The following is a 22,485-nucleotide window of genomic DNA, read 5'->3' on the forward strand; positions in this document are numbered from 1 at the left end:
TTAAAATATTATATTAAACACGTGCTCATTCCTTTGCAAACGGAAATATACTGGTCACATTATAACGAATAAACGGAGCACGCACAACTGATCACCTGGCTTTTTCGTTGGCCCCTTCACTCAAATGTGGTGTATATACATATAAGAACGTTGGTATGTATTCATGCCTACGTTTCCAAAATATATGAGCCATATTATGTATATATATACACATTACAATAGTTTTGGGTCTCTATTATACTGCGTACTTTCACATTGCTCCCAATATTAACACTCCGAAATTTTCAGTTACTAAGTAGAAAAAAATATGATAAGTTTTTGGACCATAACTCCTTCAATTTTCATGCTATCACAATTTATAAAAAACCATGGTAAAGGCAATTAAGAGAGCTACAACATCCTTTATTGTAGCTGACACGCGCTCTTTAAACAATCATATCTCCGTCAATTTTTGTTTGACAGAAAAAACAAAAAAACCAAATTGTTTGGCAGAAATATACCTAAATTTTTTATCCCTACACTTTTATACGTATCTGTCGCCATTTTTGAGATATTATGAAAAAAAGGTGGTTTTTTTTTAAATTTTTTTTAATCGTGACTTTTTTGAAAAATATGTGTCCTGAAGCAGCCAAACTGATACAGTCTATCAAACTCTTCATAATAAAGTTAATTCTAGGCGGAATACGATTAATTTTAATTTTGGCGGAAATGGCACTTATGAAACCCATTGATTTAAAAGAAAAAACATTAGATGCTCCTCTTATTTGCAATACAGCTCACTTATTTTACGTGCAAAAGACTTTTAATAGTGCTCATTTTAAAGCTTATTTCAAGCACTACAAAACCCTTTTTATTACAATGCCTAAAATGCATCTGCTTGCCTGCATCTTGGATTAAATTTCAGACAAAATAAAAAACGGCTTTGATCTTTAATATCTAGCTTAATATTGCACTTAGAATACTTTATAAAAAACCAAATTGTTCAATTTTTTTACCTGCTACAATTTTGTTTTTTATAAAATTTTCGATAAAACGTATATTTTTGGAGATATTTGCAAAAAACCGATGAAAAACGTGAAAAAATTGCGAATAACTTGAAAAGTATTGGATTTTTTGAAAAACTTTATATAGATGATTTTTTGCTTAAAATTAGGCCTTCTAATCAGAGGTTATTTTGAAAAAAAATTCACCCCCGAGAAGGGGTGGCAACCACCCCCAGGCTGGTTGCGGAGTTCAAATCATTTTCACTTTTAAAGTTAAGGGTAAGATGAACCTAATTCCAAAATTGTATGCAATTCGATTCACAGTAAAAAAATTCGGAGCAATAATGCTTCAATAACTGCACTATTAGTATTTTAATATTATGTTTATAAATATAAATTATAAGAAAAATACATTAGATATAAAAGACTACAAATTATTGTATGCTGCGTTTAAAATACTTAAATCAAATAATAAAAGAAATCTTCCAATTACACTGCTCGAAGAATTTCTGTTCACAAAATTTAATTAGCACCGTGAGACAAGACATGAAGTTATCTTAATGAAGACGTTTTAAATTTTTGTATAGCATTGAACATATGCGCGGCAGACACCATTATCAGTATTTTTCTTTCAATTTTACATTAGAATTCTTGACAACAACACGAACGCGAGTTTTTATTGTTTTCTCAACAATTAACCTAAAAGCATATAACGAGTTTTACAAATAACGACCTCGTTTACCATAACGAAGTTCTTGATATTTTTAATGATGAAATATCTGTACATGGTTTACATATTTTGTAAATTTGTATATTTTGTAATGTTTACGTTACATATTCTCCTATTTGTACTGATTTTTTAAATGAGATCTCCCAATAGTACATTATTTAACGAGGTTAAAATGAAAATTCGGTACGAGTGCAAGATTTCCGACGCGAGCGTTAGCAAGTGTGAAGAATCGCAAGCAGATCGTTTTTCATTCTAACTGTATAACAGACTGCATTTTCTCTGCAACCAGAAAGTGTAAACCAAAAATAATTTAATCTGATCTCATTACCGACAATGTATGTTGTGTTCGTATGACTTTTAGAGGTTCAGTTACATTTTCGTCTCTTACGACAGGAGTACTGACGCTAAAACTTATATAACCTAAACTAAAAGAAAAACTGGAAGCTTGTAATCATTACGACATTGATTGATGACACAGCTAAAAAATAGACAAAGTTTTCTGCTCTCAATTATTTGCCTACTACTCTTACTATTACTCCGTGGCGTTACAAACCTTCGTGGGTTTTAGCCGACTCGACAACATGCCTCCACTGTTTTCTGTCTTGAGCAACCTCCATCCAATTCTCCACGCCCATAGTGCTTAGGTCTCGCCACCGGAGACGAGGGCGTCCGCGTGGTCTCCTTCCAGGTGGGACTTCCTCCCACACCCGTCTTACTGTTCGTTCGTCAGAATGTCTTCTGAGGTGTCCTGCCCATTGGAGTCTTCTGGACTTTATTTTTTTATGATGTTGACGTCTGGGTAAAGTTCTTCGAGCTCTTTGTTAGTTCTTATCCTATATTATCCTGATGCTTCATCCAGCACAGGGCCACAGATCTTCCTTAGGATTTTTCTTTCCCAAACACATAGTCTCTCTTCGTTTGCCTTTGTTATCGTCCACGTTTCGCTTTCATACATCGTATGATTGTTTTATAGACCTGTATCTTCGTACGTCGTGTTAGTTGTTTCGATTTTATAAGGTTTTGGAGGACAAAAAGACATCTGTTGCCGGCCTCGATCATGTTGTTTATTTCTTGTGATCCGTTATTGTCTTCAGTTATTGTTGTTCCAAGATACTTGAATTCTCTAACTCGCTCAAAGTTAAAGTCATCGATGGTGATGTTCTGACCGATTCTGTCTCTGCTTTGGTTATCGCGGCTCATATACATATATTTCGTCTTGTTTTCGTTGATTTGGAGCCCCATCTTCTCTGCTTCCTTCTCGAACCTCACGAAAGTCTCCTTCATCCTTAATCGTGTGTTTCCTATTAGATCGATATCGTCTGCAAATGCCAGTAGTAAGTTTGGTCCTTCTCGATGAAATACTATATTCGGTTTTTCGATTCTTGCACTTCTGATTATGTGTTCCAGAGCTAAGTTGAAGAGTTGTGGTGAAAGTGCATCTCCCTGTTTTAGTCCATTGTTTATTTCAAATGTCTCCGAGTATTGTCCAACTCTCACTCACCTCTCACCTCAATTATTTGCCGGAGTATGAAAAAAAAAAAAAAGAATAACCCCAAAAAGTTATGTCAAAATTCCCAAAATAATTAATAAAATTATACGAAAAACGCAATTGTTATGAAGTAAGATTTTATACACAGAAATCAGGACTTAATTATAGACAAATGAAACTAAATTACAGATAAATTACGCTAAACTAAAAAAATATAGTACTTAAAGCATTAATAATTGAAGCATATTCAGTGGCCTTGATAGACAGATTCGTTTTTGAACTATTGTGTAACGAGCAATATCGGATTTTAGTACTATTACAACAAAACTGATTCCATTATAAATCAAATGGGGCTAAAATTTTAAAAAGCAGAAGTTATATTGGTGCACATGGCTGTCAAAAAATTACGCCACCACTGAATTATTATGAATGTGGTTAATAACGTTTGTTGATTAGTATTACTATTACGCACTATTTTTATATCTAGTTTATCTCATAAGTTCATGTTTTCTATTTGTATAATCTTTTAAACGGTAGAGTGACATATTATTTTCTATAGGCGGAATTAATTCAGTTTTGTCGTCTCATTTTCTAGTTGAAGCTGTCTGAACAGGATTTACTCTTTTCCCGAGTTATATGAATACGCCTACAAGCTAAAAAATTAGGTCATGTGAAAATTGTCATTTCCTTTTTACAAAGTGTCTCGAAATCTAAATGTGTATATTAAACTATTATATTTTATACATATTCAAAGTGAATAATCAAAATTAAAAAGGGTATTTTCGGTTTTTGTTATTTATTTCCAAAAACCAATAAATTTATAGTTTACTACTAATTTAACATTCTATTTTTTGATCCCAATGGGGATTAATAACGGATGTTTCTTCTTCCATTGTAACAACCTAAAAAATTGGGTATCAATTGGGGTGATTAAAAATCTAACAAGGCCAGAAGAAACGAAGATTGGTTTGACGAAGAATAAAGATCTATTAACCAACAAAAAATGAAGCATATAAGAGACTCCAGCAGAGCAGAAGAGGTTAATCCTGGAAGATTATGAAAACCTTCAACGAAAAGAAAAAGAAAGAGTAATACCAAAACGTTTCAAACGATATTCCTAACCACCCTAACAGTAAAGACTCACTGAGATTCTAAGATGAAGAGCTGCAGAAAGGAATTCACCCATAATAATTGCATGAGGAGATAGGGATGGTTCTATAATTAACATAATAATTACTGACAAGAAGTAGATGGGCGAATCATTTTAAAATGCTGCTTAACGACGATCATGAAGAAGGGATGGAAGGCTGCCTTAATTAAAATGAATGAAAATGATCGGCAGCACTCACTACCGAAGAAAACTAATCAGTTTACTAAAAAAAAAACAAATTCCCCGGTCCCAAACTTATGCCCAAATTAATAACTGAAATCTGGCAACAGAAAGAAACACCTGCAGAGTGGAAACTAGACATACTGTGATCACTTTACAAAAAGAGAGACATGATGGGGTGTGATAATTATAGAGGCATCGCTCTACTCAATATAGCATATACCATTTTTCAAAGTAAAACACTTGCACGTCACGATTTATACAAAGTGACGTCACTTGTATTTAAAATTTCCAGAACGTCAACCTTAGAGTTCAAATGTTTATAACACAGCTAATAATACGAAACCCATACGGAACTGCTCGATCTTTCATCGACGTCAACATGGTGTAATAATCAGAAAAATGTAATCATCATTATATTGAAAATTTTAGAATTATATTGATTAAATAACCAAAAACATTTGTTATTATTAATAATATAATTTTTATGAAATAACTCTTAAGTCTAATATTGCACAAAATAATAATTTTAATTAAATAGATTAGATAATTGTACGCAACTGATACCCGAATACTTCCAATTTTATTGACAGTTCAGCGTGTGGCAAAAGTGTATAAAGTGTTGCCTCTTTTTAGAGTAAGAATTTTGTTTATGTTTTGATTTCTTACACAATTTGGTCATAACATAATATATATTAATAAATTGTATTTATAAATACATATTAAATTTAGACTAATAGCTTTAAAAACTAATTATTGTTGTGTATTGTGATTGTGCTATGTCAAAATATATAAATAGTCTGTAGAAAGCTGATAGACTATTTATATATTTTGAAAGCTCATATAAGATAGATAATTTTGAACAAGAAATAATGGCGGGGCGTCTTTACTATTACAGCCCTAAAAGAGGCAAGTTTAAAATTTAGAATATATAATTTTGTATTAAAATGTTTTCTTACGCATTTTAGTGTGTTGCAGTAGTCTTAAAACTAAGTGTATTTACTGTTAATATAATAGTTTGACAAATAGTTGACATTTTAAAAATTCCTGACTTACTAACTATTCTGATGTTTTGGCAACGCTGTGGGGTTCTGACGTCATAAATCTTGAATGACGTGCAAAAGCATTTTTATGTGAAAAATGCTATATAATTTATTATCAGTGCAGTTTAAAACCCAATAAACCAACTCCTTACAATGAGTCAGATTCTTGAAAAAAACCTAGAGGTCGACGTCGACACCTACTACATATTCGTGGATTTCAAAGCCGCATACGACTCAGTTAATAGGTATAAACTTCTCCGGAATATGGTAGAATTCCAAATAACGCCTCATCTTATTCAACCAACTGAACTTACACTCACAGTAGCAGCGAGCATGGTCAGAATCCAGAATAATCTTTCAAGGCCCTTCGATTGAAAAAATGGACTAAGACAAGATATCGGGCTATCGTGTCTTTTATTTAACCTTGGTCTACAAAAGGTAATGGTGAATAAGAAACGTATTGCCCTCATAAAGCATTTGACGTAAGTTACTACTGAAATCGCAGTACCTGGTTTCTGTTACAATCAAAAATCTTCTATCCATAAATTAACAAGTGTCTAATGGAGCTCTTCGGAGTGATGAGTAATGTAGTGGTCCTGTGGGATATAGTAACTCTCTGTATTTCTGGTCTAATCCATTCTGCAATATTTCCAATTTCGTTGTAACATCCCTGTTCCGTACAATTCAGAAACTTGCCCGTGCATACTTCTCTAATGATGATAAAAATTTACTGATAATTTTTTCTCAAAGAAAAAAACGTACTGGTATTTTTATAATTTAAAAGCAAGTTTTTATCTGAATACTACCAATATCCGTAAGTATTAGTTTATCCGGAAATAACAAAGCAGTTTTTTAGGTATCGATAAAGAACGAAATAAATTTTGTTATTCTACATTTATGAAAGGTATTTAAAAAAATATGAAGTCTTAAATGGTTTACGTCATTTTCACTTAAAAACTTTATTTTTAGCAGTCCATTGTAAACACGGCCATTTTTTCTCGAGCATTGCGCTAAATACTGGTATGATAGCACATCGGCTAAAAATGTTAAAAATAGACATTCCGATTTCATATTTTTATAATTTTCGCAAACATTCGCTTAAATAGCCGGTCAAATTGTTTAGCAAGTTTGAGTAAACACTAAACAGTCAGATCTTGAAAAAAATAATCCAAATATTCAGTTTGAACACGATCTAAGGAAAAACGGAATGAAATATAATAATTTGAATAATTTCGTATGGAATCGTTTAATTTATAGTACAGAGAAATAAGCAAAAAAACAGAATCTGTTTGGGACCGCGACTAATCCAGATATCTGACAATTTTTTTAGGTATTATAGGCTTATATAAAGAAAACCTATATGTTGTCCGCGTAAATTTCGGCGACTTTTTTAATTATTAACAATTTAAATTTTTCAATTTTTTTGATATATAGTGATAGTTTTTAACTTTTAATGAGAGTAGAACGTGTTAAAAAAAAAGATAAAACAAAGGATGGTACTGGAGCAAGAACAAGATATACTGACCTACATAAAAGAGAAATGTATAATTTGGTAATCGAGATGGATAACAAAAATCTGGAATGGATTCTAATAAGAAGAAAGGTTGTGAATAATACGTTGGTTTACAAGAGACATTCACAGGAAAACACCGAAAACCGATCATTATTCACCATAATATTGCGAGAGACATTTACAAATAGGCCAAAAAGTCAAATTTTAACTAATCAAAACAATAAATTGTTAGGTCATTCATCTTTCAGTCCAGATTTGGCATCAAGAAACGAATGTTTTGGAGTCATTCAGAGAATTTAAAAGGTCTGTGTGTGTTTGGTTGGGATATTGACTTGTGATTCTATGGATAAGGATAGCAGACGAGACCCAGCAACTCCAGAAGTACAACAAATAAAAATATAGGTGTTAAAAATAAACAGTCTATGAACTAACTTTTTCTTCTTCGTCTAGCCATTCACGTCCACATCTGAACATAAGCCTCTTCAAGTCTTCCTTTCCATTGTTTTTTATTGTACGCTACTTGTAGCCAATTTTTCCCGGCAGTCCTTTTCAGATCATCTGTCCATCTCATAGGAGGTCTGTTTCTGGGTCTTTTGTGTTGGTATGGTCTCCAGGTTAAAATTGATCTGTGTCATTTGTTTAGATCGCACCTAGCTACATGTCCAGCATATTCCCATTTCAACTTTAATGATTTTTGCACCACATCGGTGACTTTGGTTTTGTCTTATCCATGTGTTTGTTTTCTTGTCCTTAAGTGATATACCTAGCATTGCTCTTTCCATCGCGTGTTGAGTGACTCTAAGTATATTCATATTCTTTTTTGTGATTGTCCATGTTTGTGCCGCATAAGTTAATATCGGAATAATGCATGCATCAAAAACTTTAGATCTAAGATGTAATTGAATTTGTTCATTTCTGAGTATATAGTTCAGTTTACCGAATGCTGCCCAAGCTAACTTTCTTCTTCTTTTTATTTCTTTAGTTTGAATTTCCCTATTTAGTATTATTTTTTGTCCTAAGTATATATATTCTTCAACTTTTTCTATAACTTTATCGTTTATTATTGTCACGGTGTCTTCTGAGTGCATGACTTTTGTTTTGTTTAAATTCATTTTCAGTCCTATTTTAGAAGATTCGGTATGTAGTTCTAAAAGCATGGTTTGCATTTCTTGTAGGTCAGTAGCTATCAGGATTATGCCATCTGCAAATCGTAGATTACTGAGGTAGCGGCCATTGATGTTTATTCCCTTATATTTCCAATTTAGGTTTTTAAAAACGTCCTCCAAAACTAAGGTGAACAGTTTGGGTGATAAAGTATCTCCCTGTTTGACTCCCCTGTTTAATGGTACAGGGTTCGTGTGTTCATTTTCATTTAGGTAGTATGTAGCTGTAGCTTGGTTCATAGTTTCTTTTATTAAGTTAATATATCTGCTGTCTATTCTACAATTTTGCATTGCGTTTATTACGGCCGTGTGTTCTATGGTATCGAAAGCTTTTTCGTAGTCTACAAATGCTAGGAAAACTGGAAACTTGTATTCGTTAAATTTTTCTATTAATATTTTTGTGGTTAACACGTGATCGGAAGTTGAATAGCCTTTTCTAAAACCTGCCTGTTCATATGGTTGGTATTCGTCTAATTTCCTTGTTAGTCGAGTAGTTATGACTTTGGTGAGTATTTTAAACAGGTGTGACAGTAGGCTGATGGGTCTGTAGCTTTCTAATTTTCGACTATCACCTTTCTTGTGTAATAAGATTACTTTAGAGTTGATCCAGCTCTTAGGGACTTTGCCCTGATGTAAACAACTGTCCAGAAGCTTACACAATTGCAATTAGTTCCTTACCTCCTTCTAATATCATATCTGTGGTAATACTATCTTCTCGTGCAGCTTTATTTCTCTTCATGTTTTCCAATGCTGTAGTTACCTCTGAAATTGTTACTTTTGGCATTATTTCTGATCCAACATTTTTTATTAATTTCCGTGCTGGTCTCATCTCATCATCTTGTTGATGTGTTCTGTAAAGTTCTGTGTAAAATTCTTCTATTCGTGTCAGTATGTTTTCTCTAGTTGTGATTTCATTTTCGTCTTTTCCCATTAATGATATCATCTGACGTCGTCCTAGTGTCGGTCTATGCCTATGAACTAACAGTTAGTAAAAATATTCGTATGGTCATGCTGATAAAATTTTAATAATGCCTACAGCATTAATAATCTTTAGAACATAAAATATTATGACACTGTATTCTAATTATTAACTACACATACATAATATATCTATTCGTGTTTGCTTCATTTGAACTTTTGCTGTTTACCATTGATTGCATTCCAATGCGTACTTAAAATTATCAAAAGTTTAAGGTATGTAATACCTAAATACAATTCGATAATGAGTTTTTTGTTTACATCTACGCCTCATTATTATTTTTAGGTCACATTTAAAAACAATTTTAGTGCCTATTTACTAAATATTATATAATACAATTCAAACACCCGATGGCAACATAAAGTAAGAAATTAGAGAATATAAATGAAAATGATTTTTTTTGTTTATTTAGTTTATTGCGTCTCAACTACAAGATTATGGACACTGGGTTAATTGTGTTTTTTACTACACATTTTACATTACATTAGGTATACTTTACAATAAAGAGAATAAGTAAAAGAGAAAGTAATAAAAATGAAAACAATAAATTTTGTAATACAACTTTGATTCTCCAAGGAAATCTAGTACATTCTGAACAAGTTCTAATTTGCTGAGGATCAAATTTGTAAGACCTTGTACAGAGTGTTTTTTTGTTTTTGCTCGTATTTGACACATTGTGTAAGAATATGTTGAATGGTTAATGATTCACTACACTTTTCACAAACAGGTGATTTCTACAAAGCCATCAGGTGTTCATGTGTCAGCCTTGTGTGACCAATTCTTAGCCTGCGAACGATTAATTCGTATCTTCTACTTAAGTTAAGTTTTAGATCTGATGCTAGTTGAACACAATTGATGTCTGATTTGGTTGTAATTGCTTCTTTTGCAGCAGTATCAGCAGTCTCATTACCTAAAATGCCAACGTGTGAAGGAATCCAGATTAATGTTACTTCATGTATGGCATGAGCTAATGGATATTAGTTATATATATTTTTAATCGAGTCGATGGAGGACATCGACTCTGTCCATATCGCAGTGTTCTTGGCTTTAATTTGGTTACATAAGCCTTTTAATGCTTGTAGGATGGCGTACAGCTCTCATGTATGGATAGAGGTGGATTGTGGAAGGCTGAATGATACTATTTTAAGTTGTTACAGAATATCCGACACCTGTCTTAGTTTTAGATGCATCTGTGTAGAGAATCTCGTCATATGAGTTTGTGTTGACCAGCTCTAGGAAAGATTGCCCCAGAATTTGGCTGTTGGCTCATTTTTGTGATAATTATTAAGCAAAGGTTAATTTTTGGTATGTAATTAATCGAAAGGGAAGTTAATGACATATTAAAAAATCAACTGGTCGTGAAAAGAGAAGTAAAATTTAGTACACATAAAACAAGTATTTATTGTTAGGCTTACAATTATAGGGTTTGTAAATTAGCTTATATATAGTGATGTTTTAATTCGAAGACACTCTGGCAAAGTATGTTAGAAGTTGTTGCCTGCGAACCGAAAGGGAAAATTCACCCGTGTCACACAGCGAAGACTTTCGGTGGGACTGGATCTGAAAGCTTCGAGACATATTCGTAATGCGGTATTCTGAATAATGTCAAGAGTCCTTAAATAAGTCTTTGATGCTGACATGTATACAAAGCATCCATAATCCAGTCGTGGATTATTCTTTTTCATTTTATCATTAATTTGTAATCTGTGGTTTCCATGTTAGTCGACTTTCAAAAATTAAACCTAGTATCTTGTGTTCATTAGCTACTGTGGGCGGAGTACCATTTAATGTAATTTGAGGTAATAATATGCTACGTGTTCTTCGACTGAATTTGAGTACTTTTGATTTTTCAGCAGACAAATGAATACCAAAGCTTATAGACCAAGAAGTTCATTCATTTACTGCGTTTTGGATTAATTTTGTAGTTGTGAACGTATCTTTACCGCGGCAATATAAAATCAGGTTGTTAGCATTTAAGTTGTATTTCACTGGGTTGTGAATATTATTGCAAATATCATTAATAGTTATTATAAATAAAGTGGAACTTAGAACTGATCCTTGGCTACCCCATTTTCCTGAACGTAGGTTGAGAAAGCTTTTACGTTAACTAATACTTTGAAGCGGCGATTAGAAACAAATTGTTCGACTGAAAATAATTGAACAATGGTACAACGAAATAAGAGATATGATAAAAATAAATTATTTATTTCACTAAAAATTGCTATGCCCTTGTTCTTATTTATTTACATTTGGTATTAAAAAATATAAATCAAGATATTTTCCGACGAATTCCTCGGGCAATCACATCCTCCGCATACGTGATGTTTTTTTACCAAAAACTTACCATTTCCGAAAGAGGATATAATGAAATAAAGAAATGTCTCCGTGGTTTTCTACCGATACAGTAGAATTGCCATCAGCATAGTAAACTAGAGATATGCTGATAAATACGCAGTGTGTGTCAGCAAAAATGGATTTCTAATTGGGTATTTATATGTCTCAAATAGCCTCTCCCACTCAAATGTCAACCTCACCTTCTAGCTGGCAAACCTTGTTGTACAAACACAGTATAGGCGGAATAACAGATCGAAGATAAGGGAAATGTTATCTTCTATGATTCTATTTCGTCGAAACTAAAGGGAACCTACGATGAGTGAAAACAAATAAACAAAATTCTCAGGATGTCAACATCCATATATATTTTCTTTATCATGACAAGAAACCTCAAAGCAATGGCCCTCAGTCCCGGGAAAGTGTTAGATCACTAGAGGGTGCTAAGAATCCCCCAGCTTGACATGATGAAAATAAAAAACGAATTGGAACTTAAGACACACGAAACCTTTGCAGCAGGAAAATTTGAGATTACGGTTCAGGAAAAGCTGAACAGTTTTACGATCAAATCCGGGAAGTTCTGTAATCATTAAAATCTCAAGAAATCATCATAATAATGGGCGATTTAAACGCAAAAGTTGACAATGGTAGTCTAGTCTAGAAGTAACTGGTATGTACGGTCTGAGTGATAGAAAAGAACGAGGTAAAATATATCAATTTTTGCCGGGACGAAAACTGGTTATCAAGAATTCCTTCTATAAACTACATCCTACATAAACTACATACAACGTTGTGTGAAATCGGATTGACTATATTATGATTAACAGAAGCTACCAACATAGCATAAAACGTATTGCAGCATCTCCAGGTGAAGATAGGCTCAGATTGCTATTTTTTGTTTTCGTTGCAAATTATTAACAGAAAGAAATAAAAATCAGAAATATGATATTATTGGGATGAGATTAAGAGAAAATGAAGGCAGAAATAGACAATATTTGCCAGGAAAACAATCTCAGCCAACAAAATGCATCCTATGACATCTGGAAAGCGGGAAAAGATAAAATCATGAATAACGGTGAGGAGAGTAGAGTAGAGTAAATTTTTATTTGCATAATTTGTTTAACATAATTGAGCAAATAATATTATTAATCACGGACTAAAAAAATATATATTCACATCACAGATCAAGATATATGAACATTACAAATTAAATAACGTGATCAGGGAGAAGGATAGGCCATAAACTTCGCCTTAGTATAGGGCTTCAATGTTAACTAGGTGTTTTAAAAATCTTTCTTTTAAAAGCTCTATACTGTGTTTCCTGTTAAATGTCAGATGGTAGACTATTGTAAAATTTAACACACGCATACAAAGGACTTCTCTCTGTTAGAGACAATATGTGAAGTGGGAAATTCAAATTAAGGCTTCTTGTATTATATTCATCATTTGGAAGCAGGTGATAAAACAAAGTAACATTTTTAAAAAGGAACATAATACATTCAAATATACAGATGGCTGAGAAAATGAGTATATTGAGTAATTTGAATCGGCCTCTACAGGATTCTCCCGCCTTTAGTCCTAAGATCACCCGGACTACCTTTTTTGGGCTATACAGACAGTTAAGCGATCTACTGCAGCACCCCAGAAAATTACTTCATATCGTATAACAGAATAAAAGTTTGCATAATATACTGATAGCAAAATCCCCTGATCTAGATAGCTTTTCAATACTCTTAATGAGTAGCAGGATCTATTCAGTTTTTGTATTGGTATTTGTTCCCCCAATTCAGGATCTAGTCAATATGAAGACCAAGGAATTTAACTGATCTAGCAGGTTTTGTGTTTTGTGATAGAAAATTGACTGTATCTGGGAACTGTTCTCGTGACTTGCTGATTCTAAAGTAAGCACTATTTCCACTGAACCACTGTTCAGACTTGCTTAGAGTTTGCTCTGCCACTGTAAGGAGTGTTTCACGCAGCGCATTTGAGTCATCAGCGAAATTTACAAGATTTAATAACCACTAACCACCGCATTTGGAAGGTAGTTTATATAGACCAAAAAGAGAAAAGGCCCCAAGACGCTCCCCTGTGGTACACCTAATTTTAAATTGATCGGTTCAGAGTAAACCTTACATCCCTGTTTCTCCAAGCATACTTTTTGTGACCTATCTGTGAGAAATGATTTTATCCATTTTAATGTCGGTTCATGTATTCCATAACGATGTAATTTTGGTAAGAGCACGATCTAGGCCATCGAAAGCCCAAAAACTGGAATATATCGTTTTTCGAATATTTTTGAGAATGATGGAAGAAGGCTTATTGGTCTATCGTTCTCCATCTTAGTAACATCACATTTTTTATGTAGTGGCTTGACAATTGCAAGTTTTAAACTTTTAGGGAGATAAATCTCTGATGAAACAAATTTAATTAAGTTGGTTGATATTGGTCTCCCTACAAGATCAACCAGGAAACATAATAAACAATCAAATTGATTACAAAATGGTGAACAAAAGATTTCGTAATGGATGCCTATCAGTTAAAAATTACCTCGGTGCTGACGTATCGTCAGATCATATTCCTGTTATTGGTAAATTTAGGTTGAGATTTAAAAAGGTTACAACAAAGAATAGTAACAAAAAATGTGATATGAGAAGACTAAAAGATACGGAAACTCAAGAGACAGTCGCACGGATTCTTTCAGAAAACCTAAGTAACATGGAGTAAATATATGATCCAGAAGAATATATGTGAAACCTTTAACAAGATCAGAAAAGAACATCTAAAAGAAAATAAACAGAAGAGGAAAAGTTAGATAAATGACAATACACAAAAAATTAATACTCATGAAGTGGAATATTTTAGTTTTTCTGATTTTTACAGAAATTATTATACAACTGGAGGAAAAAATATTTATAAACACTCCAGAGACTATATTTTTTGTCTAGTACCTAGTACAACAAAAGTTATAAAATTAAACATTGTTAAATGATTTCTTTTTATCTATCTTGACTTATCCAGGTTTTGCATCAAATCCACTATAATTATACAATATTAAACTACACAAAACAGTACAATACTGTCTCTCTTGTTTCATGTCAAATGTTTTAAGAATAAAAAACTTTCGTGACAAATTGTCGCTCTTTGTAGCAATTGTAAACATCTTATTATATAATTTTGTTTTATGAGTTGTTTAACCACATTATGGTCACGGTTGTGAAATTCCGATTAAATACAATCACAGGTTTTATAAAAATAGATAATTTTTGGCAATATTTTTTCATAAAACCTATAAAAACTCAAGGTGAACCCAATTTTTAAATTTATTTATAGGAGGATTTATGAAGATTAATATTTTTTAAAGTGGAACGTAGGTCTATTTAAAAATCAGAAAATCGTAAAAGTCTTAGCTTTTTCAAAGAATGACAAAGCAAATTAATTCACAACATAGAATGAAGTTCTAATCAATGATTTTTAGTTAAACTATTTAGAACTTATATTTGATTAGATATAAATATTTACATCATTCCATTCACTCAGAGAAATGTAGTACTTCAAAGGTAAATAAGAGAAAAGACCTCCCACCATAGTTCTACTAAGCTACTAAGCGTTCTATTAAGTGTTTTGTTATTATCCTGTTCTTGTTCTGTTATAAGATTATAGGTCATATAGTCAAGGAAGTGAAGCAATGAACCTTGGAAAATTGGCGCAGTAAGACGGATTGAGATGCATTTTGGTCAGTGGCGGATCTAGACATTTCCCTTTGGAGGGACACTTTCAATGAAACTCCAACCAAAATACTTAAAAAAGATAAACCCAAACTACATAAAAAAACATAAATATTAGGTTTTCTTTAATTTTGGACCTTCTAGGGAGGAAATTTCCCTATTCCTCCCCGTGTATCCGCCACTGAGTTTGGAGCAATCGATTCATGAGAGCTTCGGGAAATAATGCAATCATGAAGAAATGAAAAATTGCATTTCTGCATAAGAACACGTCGTTCCTAAACACGAATATCATGTTAGCGAAAGTCAGCGGGCCCGGGTATCAAAGATCCAGGTTCAAAAATTTTGTTTACTGGAATTTAATTTTTTTTAATTGACCTCCTTTTTATAGTAAAGTTTGTAGCACTGCTTTTAAAAAAATTGGTAGCACTGATGATACCTTTAACCTACTTCAGGTAAGATTTACCTACTTTCACTGTATACAGCATTTGTTTTTATATTGTTAAAGTTATTTATTAAAAAAAAACTAAGTAGACAGAATATTCCATTGTGATTCGATAAATAATTAATGATTGTTTATTTCTTATACGAGGATAGATTGATATTAAACTAGCCTTTGACAGATGGCGCTACTTGATACCGAATTGGTTTCGGTGTTGACATTTGCCATTCATGACATGACGTCTGTCAAAATTTTAAGTTTTAAAAATAATTAAAGTTTTAGTTTTAGTTTGGTTTTTACAACCGTCAAAAGTAAGCAAATTTTGTGTTTTCGGAGAAATGGAAAAAGTCGAGTATAGTTCGGTGATTAAGTTCCTCCACAAAAATTGTAAAATGAATGTGCAAATCAAAGCCGACCTGGACGAAGTTTATGGTGAGGTTGCACCTTCGTTAGCAACAGTAAAATTTTGGAAAGCTGAACTTGTTCGTGGTCGTACAAGTGTTTTTGATGATGAGCGTCCCAAGAGGCCAAATGAAGTCCCCACGCCGGAAATGATCAACAAAGTCCATGAAATGATTATGGCAGATTGTCGAATTAAGCTCCGCGAGTTAATAGAGGTCCTAAACATTTCCTACGAACGCGTACACGACATCATTCACCATCATTTGGACATGAAAAAGCTATCCGCGCGATGGGTGCCGCGTTTGCTGACAATCGATCATATATGCAAAAACGTGTGACCACTTCGGAGACGCTTTTGGCGATGATACGGCGCGATCCGAAGGATTTTTTTCGCCGGTTTATCACCGTTAATGAAACCTGGGTGCATTATTACACACCGGAAACCAAAGAACAGTCAAAACAGTGGCGCAAACGCGGCGAAGGGCCGCCGAAGAAGACAAAGAGTGCACATTCGGCCGGCAAAGTGATGGCGACTGTTTTCTGGGATGCGAAGGGCATCATCCACATCGACTACTTGGAAAAAGGAAAAACAATCAATGGTGAGTACTACGCAGCATTATTAGATCGATTCGATGCCGAATTGCGTCAAAAACGTCCCAGTTTGGAACGCAAAAGAGTGCTTTTTCCAAAACTCCTAAGAGTTTCCAAACCTGAAAAAATGGTTCGGAGGACGCCGTTTCGCAACAAATGATGAAGTTGTCGCTTAAACTTCGGCCTATTTTGAAGAGCTCGAGCAAAAGTACTATTCGGATGGGATAAAAAATTGGAACATCGTCTTACTAAGTGTATCGAGCTAAAAGGGGACTATGTTGAGAAATAAATCGATTTAATTCCAAAAAGCTTGTTTTTTCTATCAAAGGCTAGTTTTATATCAATCCACCCTCGTACTTGTTCAAATAAATTTTTTTACATATATTTATCAAATTTTTATTGCATTCCTCACCTTTGCCGAATTGATATTCGTGTTCAGCAATCTCGAAAACCCCCGAGAAACAAGTTTCGAATGATTTTGTATTAAATCTACATAAAACTCCCGGAGATGCGCTATGTATGGTCATCGGAGACCTTCGCCGACATGATATTCGTGTTCAGCGAACCCCAAAACCCCGAGTAGCAAAATTAAACGTATTTTATTCAATATTTGACGCTCTCAGGAATCAAATGCACCAAACTGTATCTCAATCCGACTTACTGCGCCGATTTTTGTGCTTCATTGCCTCGACTGATAAGGGGTAAATTTTATACAATCGTACACGATTAGTTAGCCATTGTTTATTTCTATAAAAGAGAACAATGCTATTTTCTGTCCAGGAATTTTTATAGTATTTCTCGGGGAAAATATTTTTTTTCTTTTATAAAAATAAACAAAGCGATCTAATCGTGTACGATTATAGATTGCAAAAATTTATTGAGATATCGGCAAAAATTCATATTTTTGCAGTTTTTTATGTGTTAATAATGAAATACTGGACGTGACGTAACATACTGACCAAGACGCCATTCTCGGTAAATTTCTTCTTCTTTGTAGTTCTAGAACAGTTTTTTGCATTGCTTTTTCTATTGAACTGTAGCCAATTGGCTTATTGAATATTGTGTGTTCAGTAATTGCATTGCTACTAAGTAAAGTCTGCTTCATTTTCTTTACAAAGAATTGCTTATTATATCCGAACGACGAACGATCTTCCCTCACAATATCCTTCCATCGTTACTTATTTAAGTCCGATATTTTTGATGCCCTTATTGCCAGTACTTGTAAATCGATTTTTGGATTGGGTCTTCATCATTCATTCTTAAGATATGTCCCCACTCCCCATCTCAGTTTGTTGATTTTAATTGTTTTTATGACATTTGGTTCTCTGGATAGGTGATAAAGCTTAAAATTAGAACGCTTCTTCTATAGTACTTTGTTACTTATGGCTTCATGCAGTGTTCTTAGGACTATTATCTCAAAAGTTCCTAGTAGATTCTCGTTTTTTCGAGTAAGTGTCATATAAGCCATATTATAAGACTGTGATCAGATTTTTTAGATTTTAGTTTTTCCACATCTCGAAATATTCTTGAGAATTTTCTCGAGATATACGCCAAAATAGTATCTGTTAAGGAGAGTTCATTTCTTCATTTCGTTGTTGAATTCATTTTTTGTATCGACGAGGGGACCAATATATATACAAATTCTTGAACAGCTTCGATGGTTTGTCCATCTATAACTAAATTCAGAATGTTTTTGCAGAATTGCTGTTATTGCTATACATTCTGTTTTCTGTATTTTTATTACAAGTTCCATAGTTTTTGAAGATTACTGAAGTTGTCAAAATTCTTTTTTAACTGCAGATTTGCTTCTTCCTATAATGACTATGTCAGCTGCAAATGCAAAAAATTGGATCCTCTAATTAAACATTGTGTCATTGGTGTTGATTCCAGTTCTCATAAAATAAATAAAATAATTTATTGACCTATTAAACCATACAAGTATTTAGGTACCTAAGTCATAAACATTGAGATAGAAAATATGTATACATATGTATGAAAAAGATGTTAAACTACATACAACACATCCGTAACTACTACTCTTTTTGCACTTAAAATACTCCTTCAGAAGTGCTGAGATCAACAAAATGCTGTCTATGTGTGTTTTATAGATTACGAGAAAGCTTCGATAGGATACAACATGCTAATCTAGTTGAAATACTACAAAAACGCGAGTTGACAAGACATACAAGTAATAAAACATGTATATTGCATATGCTGAACTTAGTCAACTAAGTAGCAAGGAAAATGAGATTCAATGTAAATGTGATTAAGAGGAAACCTATAATCTTTAGTCTGAATATCCTGATGCAAACTTAAACATCCATGGACAACCAATTGAAAGAGTTTTTTTTTTCAGTATTTGGGAATTCAGCCACAGAGCAACTGGACATTGATAAGGAAATCAGACATAAAGTTGAGTTGTATCGTTTAACTTTATTAAAATTAAATTCCTCTTCTGCAATGCTAACATCAATCTTTAGCTGCGACAGAAGATGGTAATAAGTTACATGTGGTCAACATTCTTCTAGGCCACAGAAATCTGAAAGTAGCCATCATAAATCAGTTAGAGGCTCTAGAGATGAAGATTCACTAAGATTCACAGTAGAATTTTATGGGTACCATGGGTGAAAAAATAATCAAACAAAGAAATTTTACAAACATGCCTACATAGAAAATAAGCATCAGTCTGAAGAACATCATTGCTAGACAGGTATCAGCAGTGTTGACCAACTCGTTGCACTTGCACAGGATCAAGAAAGAGCAATGTTAGGTATACAACTGCCAGATAAATAGAGGAACCACTGGGTAAGATCAAAAACAAAATTACCAAACTCAAAGGAAGCTTCAGAGGTCACACTGCTTGACAAAAAAGCCAACATTGGAATGCCACAATACAAAATTGGAGAACTTACAAAGGTAGATGACCAAGAAGAAGACAACAGATGAGATGGGTAGACCACATAAAAAGAATAGCCGGAACAAATTGAAAGTATTTTGCTCAGGATATAGATGGATGGAAGGAGTTGGGAGAGGACTATATCCAAAAATTGACGAAAGAAGGCTACGAGAAACAAATTTAGAGTGTATGAAAGTCTAGTACTGAGTAATAATCTACACAAATATAGATACAATTAAAGCAATATTATAACTATTATTGGAAAAGATAACATCAAATATCAAATAAAGTAACTTTGATTGCAACCCAGACCAACACTAAAATAGTAACTGCCTATCAGAAATGGAAACGGAGGTCAGCTATAAACTCCCAGGGAATACACATATATTTTGGCACACAACACCAAAATGGGCAAATAAAAATTAAGCAGTGGATGTAAGAATGAATATTAATTGGTATAACCAACATTCTTGCAGACTGTGTTTTAGCTTAAGCTGTCTTCATTGGGTTCGATGATTTCATATTAATGCATGATAATGCTGATGTACATGTACAATAATAGTAACCCAGTATCTTCGGGAGTGGTGATATTGAGACTATAGATTGGCCACCAATAAGTCCTGATGCAAATACCATAGAACAAATATGGGGCATCCTAAAGTAACATATACAAGAGCTAAACCCAGCCATCTATTGCAAAATAATTAATTCAAATTCCACAAGCAACCATTCAAAAACTTGGTGGGAGCCTGCTTATAAGGATAGAGGCTATTGTTAGAGCTAGGGGAGGGAATTCTAAATTATTAATGATTTTTTATTTTGTTGTAATTGTTGTAGTTTCCAATTAAATGTTATGATTAAAATTGTGCTCTTCCATTAAGTTGTCTGTATATTATTTGTAATATTGCAACATTGCATATTCAATTAATTTGATTTCATTAAACACTTCAACATAAATGATATTTCTATTTAATTAAAAAAATAAAATAGGCAATACTTTTGTCCATGAGTGTATAATATTCAATCCATGGCATGCTTTTATATTTTTTTGATTTTTTGCTAGGAAAACATTGCTGTTTAATTTGATACTAGAAAAGCATTTTAACAAGTTTCTGATATATTAGTTTCATATAAAATTTTGCAAGATGATAATAAGTAGTTAGTATAAGTTGTACTTACCATCGTAAATTAACTGTAGTCATAATAATTGCGGGAATAACAAGAAACGTTAACGTAAGTGCGAAATACAACCCATAACCGTTAATAGAATAAAAGTATAATAAAATACAAGCTAGTATTAAATCTAGGACATAGGTTATGATCGATAGACCAATACAAACAACGTAAAATGGTCCAAAACGGCCGCATTCTGTAAATTTATCGGGGCTTTCTCCCTGTTTTAAATTTTCGATTTTTGCAAGAGAGGAATCTCTTGAAAATCGCACTACTGTACAATCTTCTGCCATAACAATCGCGAATAATAGCACTGCACTTTAACTGCTACCCGGATATAAGTATAACGTTCATTTTTGCGGCAGATAAAGTTGTTTACAAAGCCGTTCTGGAAAATACAACAACTAAAGCCGTGTTATTATAGGAAATTCCTAAATAATTTAATTATGTGACGCACACACGAACCTAACAAATACAAATTAATTTTTCCCTGACAGGTGGCCATGAGATTTTGACAGCTGTCATTTAAATGGAGGGGATTAAAAATATTTGTTCTACTTTTTAGACAACACTCCTTACCAATCAGTGTATATTGTATTATCTATTGTGAAGAATTAGAAAAGTCTATGGAAATTAAATGAAATTGCTTTCTTTTCTAATTCTTCACGGTGCGAATATATTTTTATTGTTTATGTACTTTTGTTTTTGAGATATTATTTGAACTTAAATCACGTATGGTTTTTAAGCAGTCTTTTTGAGTATATCTATATCGTTCATTCGCACTTTGTCTTATTCGTTGGTTAAATATACGATGCATATATTATCTAGGTATGTTTAATGTATTGGTTTTTCTTTAATTTGTTATATTTAATGATTAGTTTCTCCTCTTGTTGTTCATAATAATACTGAATCCTCTAGTTTATTCTTTATTGAGGAGAATAAGTTCATGTGTGTTTTTATGGTTTTCTGTTCCCTTTAAGATTGATATCTATTTTCGCTCTTGTGACTTATTGCGGTATTCCACGTTTTCTAAAATAGAATTGTTAGTTAAATATGCTTATCATATCATCTCCCTATTATGCAAACTAAGTTTGTCTCTGTATCACCTTATTTAATTTATGATAAATCTAATTTATTGTCTCTGTATCACCTTATAATTTATTAAGTACTGTGTTATCATAAATATTATGGTTTCTATATTATTTTTGTAGTGATTCTTGTCTGAAGTATATACTTACTTAATATTATCATCATTCTGACGATACGTTTATTAACTTGCGACTCAAAACTGAACTATTATTTATAATGTTGGTATCTAGTTATATTTGTAGTTGTAGATAAAGGGATTTTTGATCTCATAGACTTTTCCACACCACGAATAGAAATATCATTTGTGCACCTATACCTTTCATCTATCTATGTGGCTTTCGGATAAGATTTAGCACTACTTGCTGTCGAATCAGACGTGATTGTCGTATGGTTCGACCAATCAATATACTATGCTATAATGCATTCCAAAAATTATAAGTATAATGAACCGGTTGACTGACTACTAAAAGCATTAGAAATTGTTGAAATTCTTAAAATAGTTAAAACAAAAAAATCTAGTTTCAGAACCAGCGTTGGATGGAAAGTAAACCCGAGTTTTTTGGATAAAATCACTTTAGGTTTAGAGCATAATGAGTTTATAAATGGCAA

General features: G+C 33.0%; 1 protein-coding gene across 1 annotated transcript in view; it reads right to left on the minus strand.

The window, feature by feature from the left end:
* The window catches only part of LOC140443943 (XK-related protein 6-like), a 55,429-nt gene extending 34,159 nt beyond the window's left edge, over positions 1-21,270 (minus strand). The window contains exon 1 of the mRNA XM_072535467.1: positions 20,794-21,270. Coding sequence (XP_072391568.1) covers positions 20,794-21,080 — 287 coding nt within the window. The 5' untranslated portion in view covers positions 21,081-21,270. The remainder of the gene's footprint in view (positions 1-20,793) is intronic.
* Between the last annotated feature and the right edge of the window lie 1,215 nt (positions 21,271-22,485).

The sequence above is a fragment of the Diabrotica undecimpunctata genome, chromosome 6 (genome assembly GCF_040954645.1).
Source record: "Diabrotica undecimpunctata isolate CICGRU chromosome 6, icDiaUnde3, whole genome shotgun sequence".
Classification (NCBI taxonomy): Eukaryota; Metazoa; Arthropoda; class Insecta; order Coleoptera; family Chrysomelidae; genus Diabrotica; species Diabrotica undecimpunctata.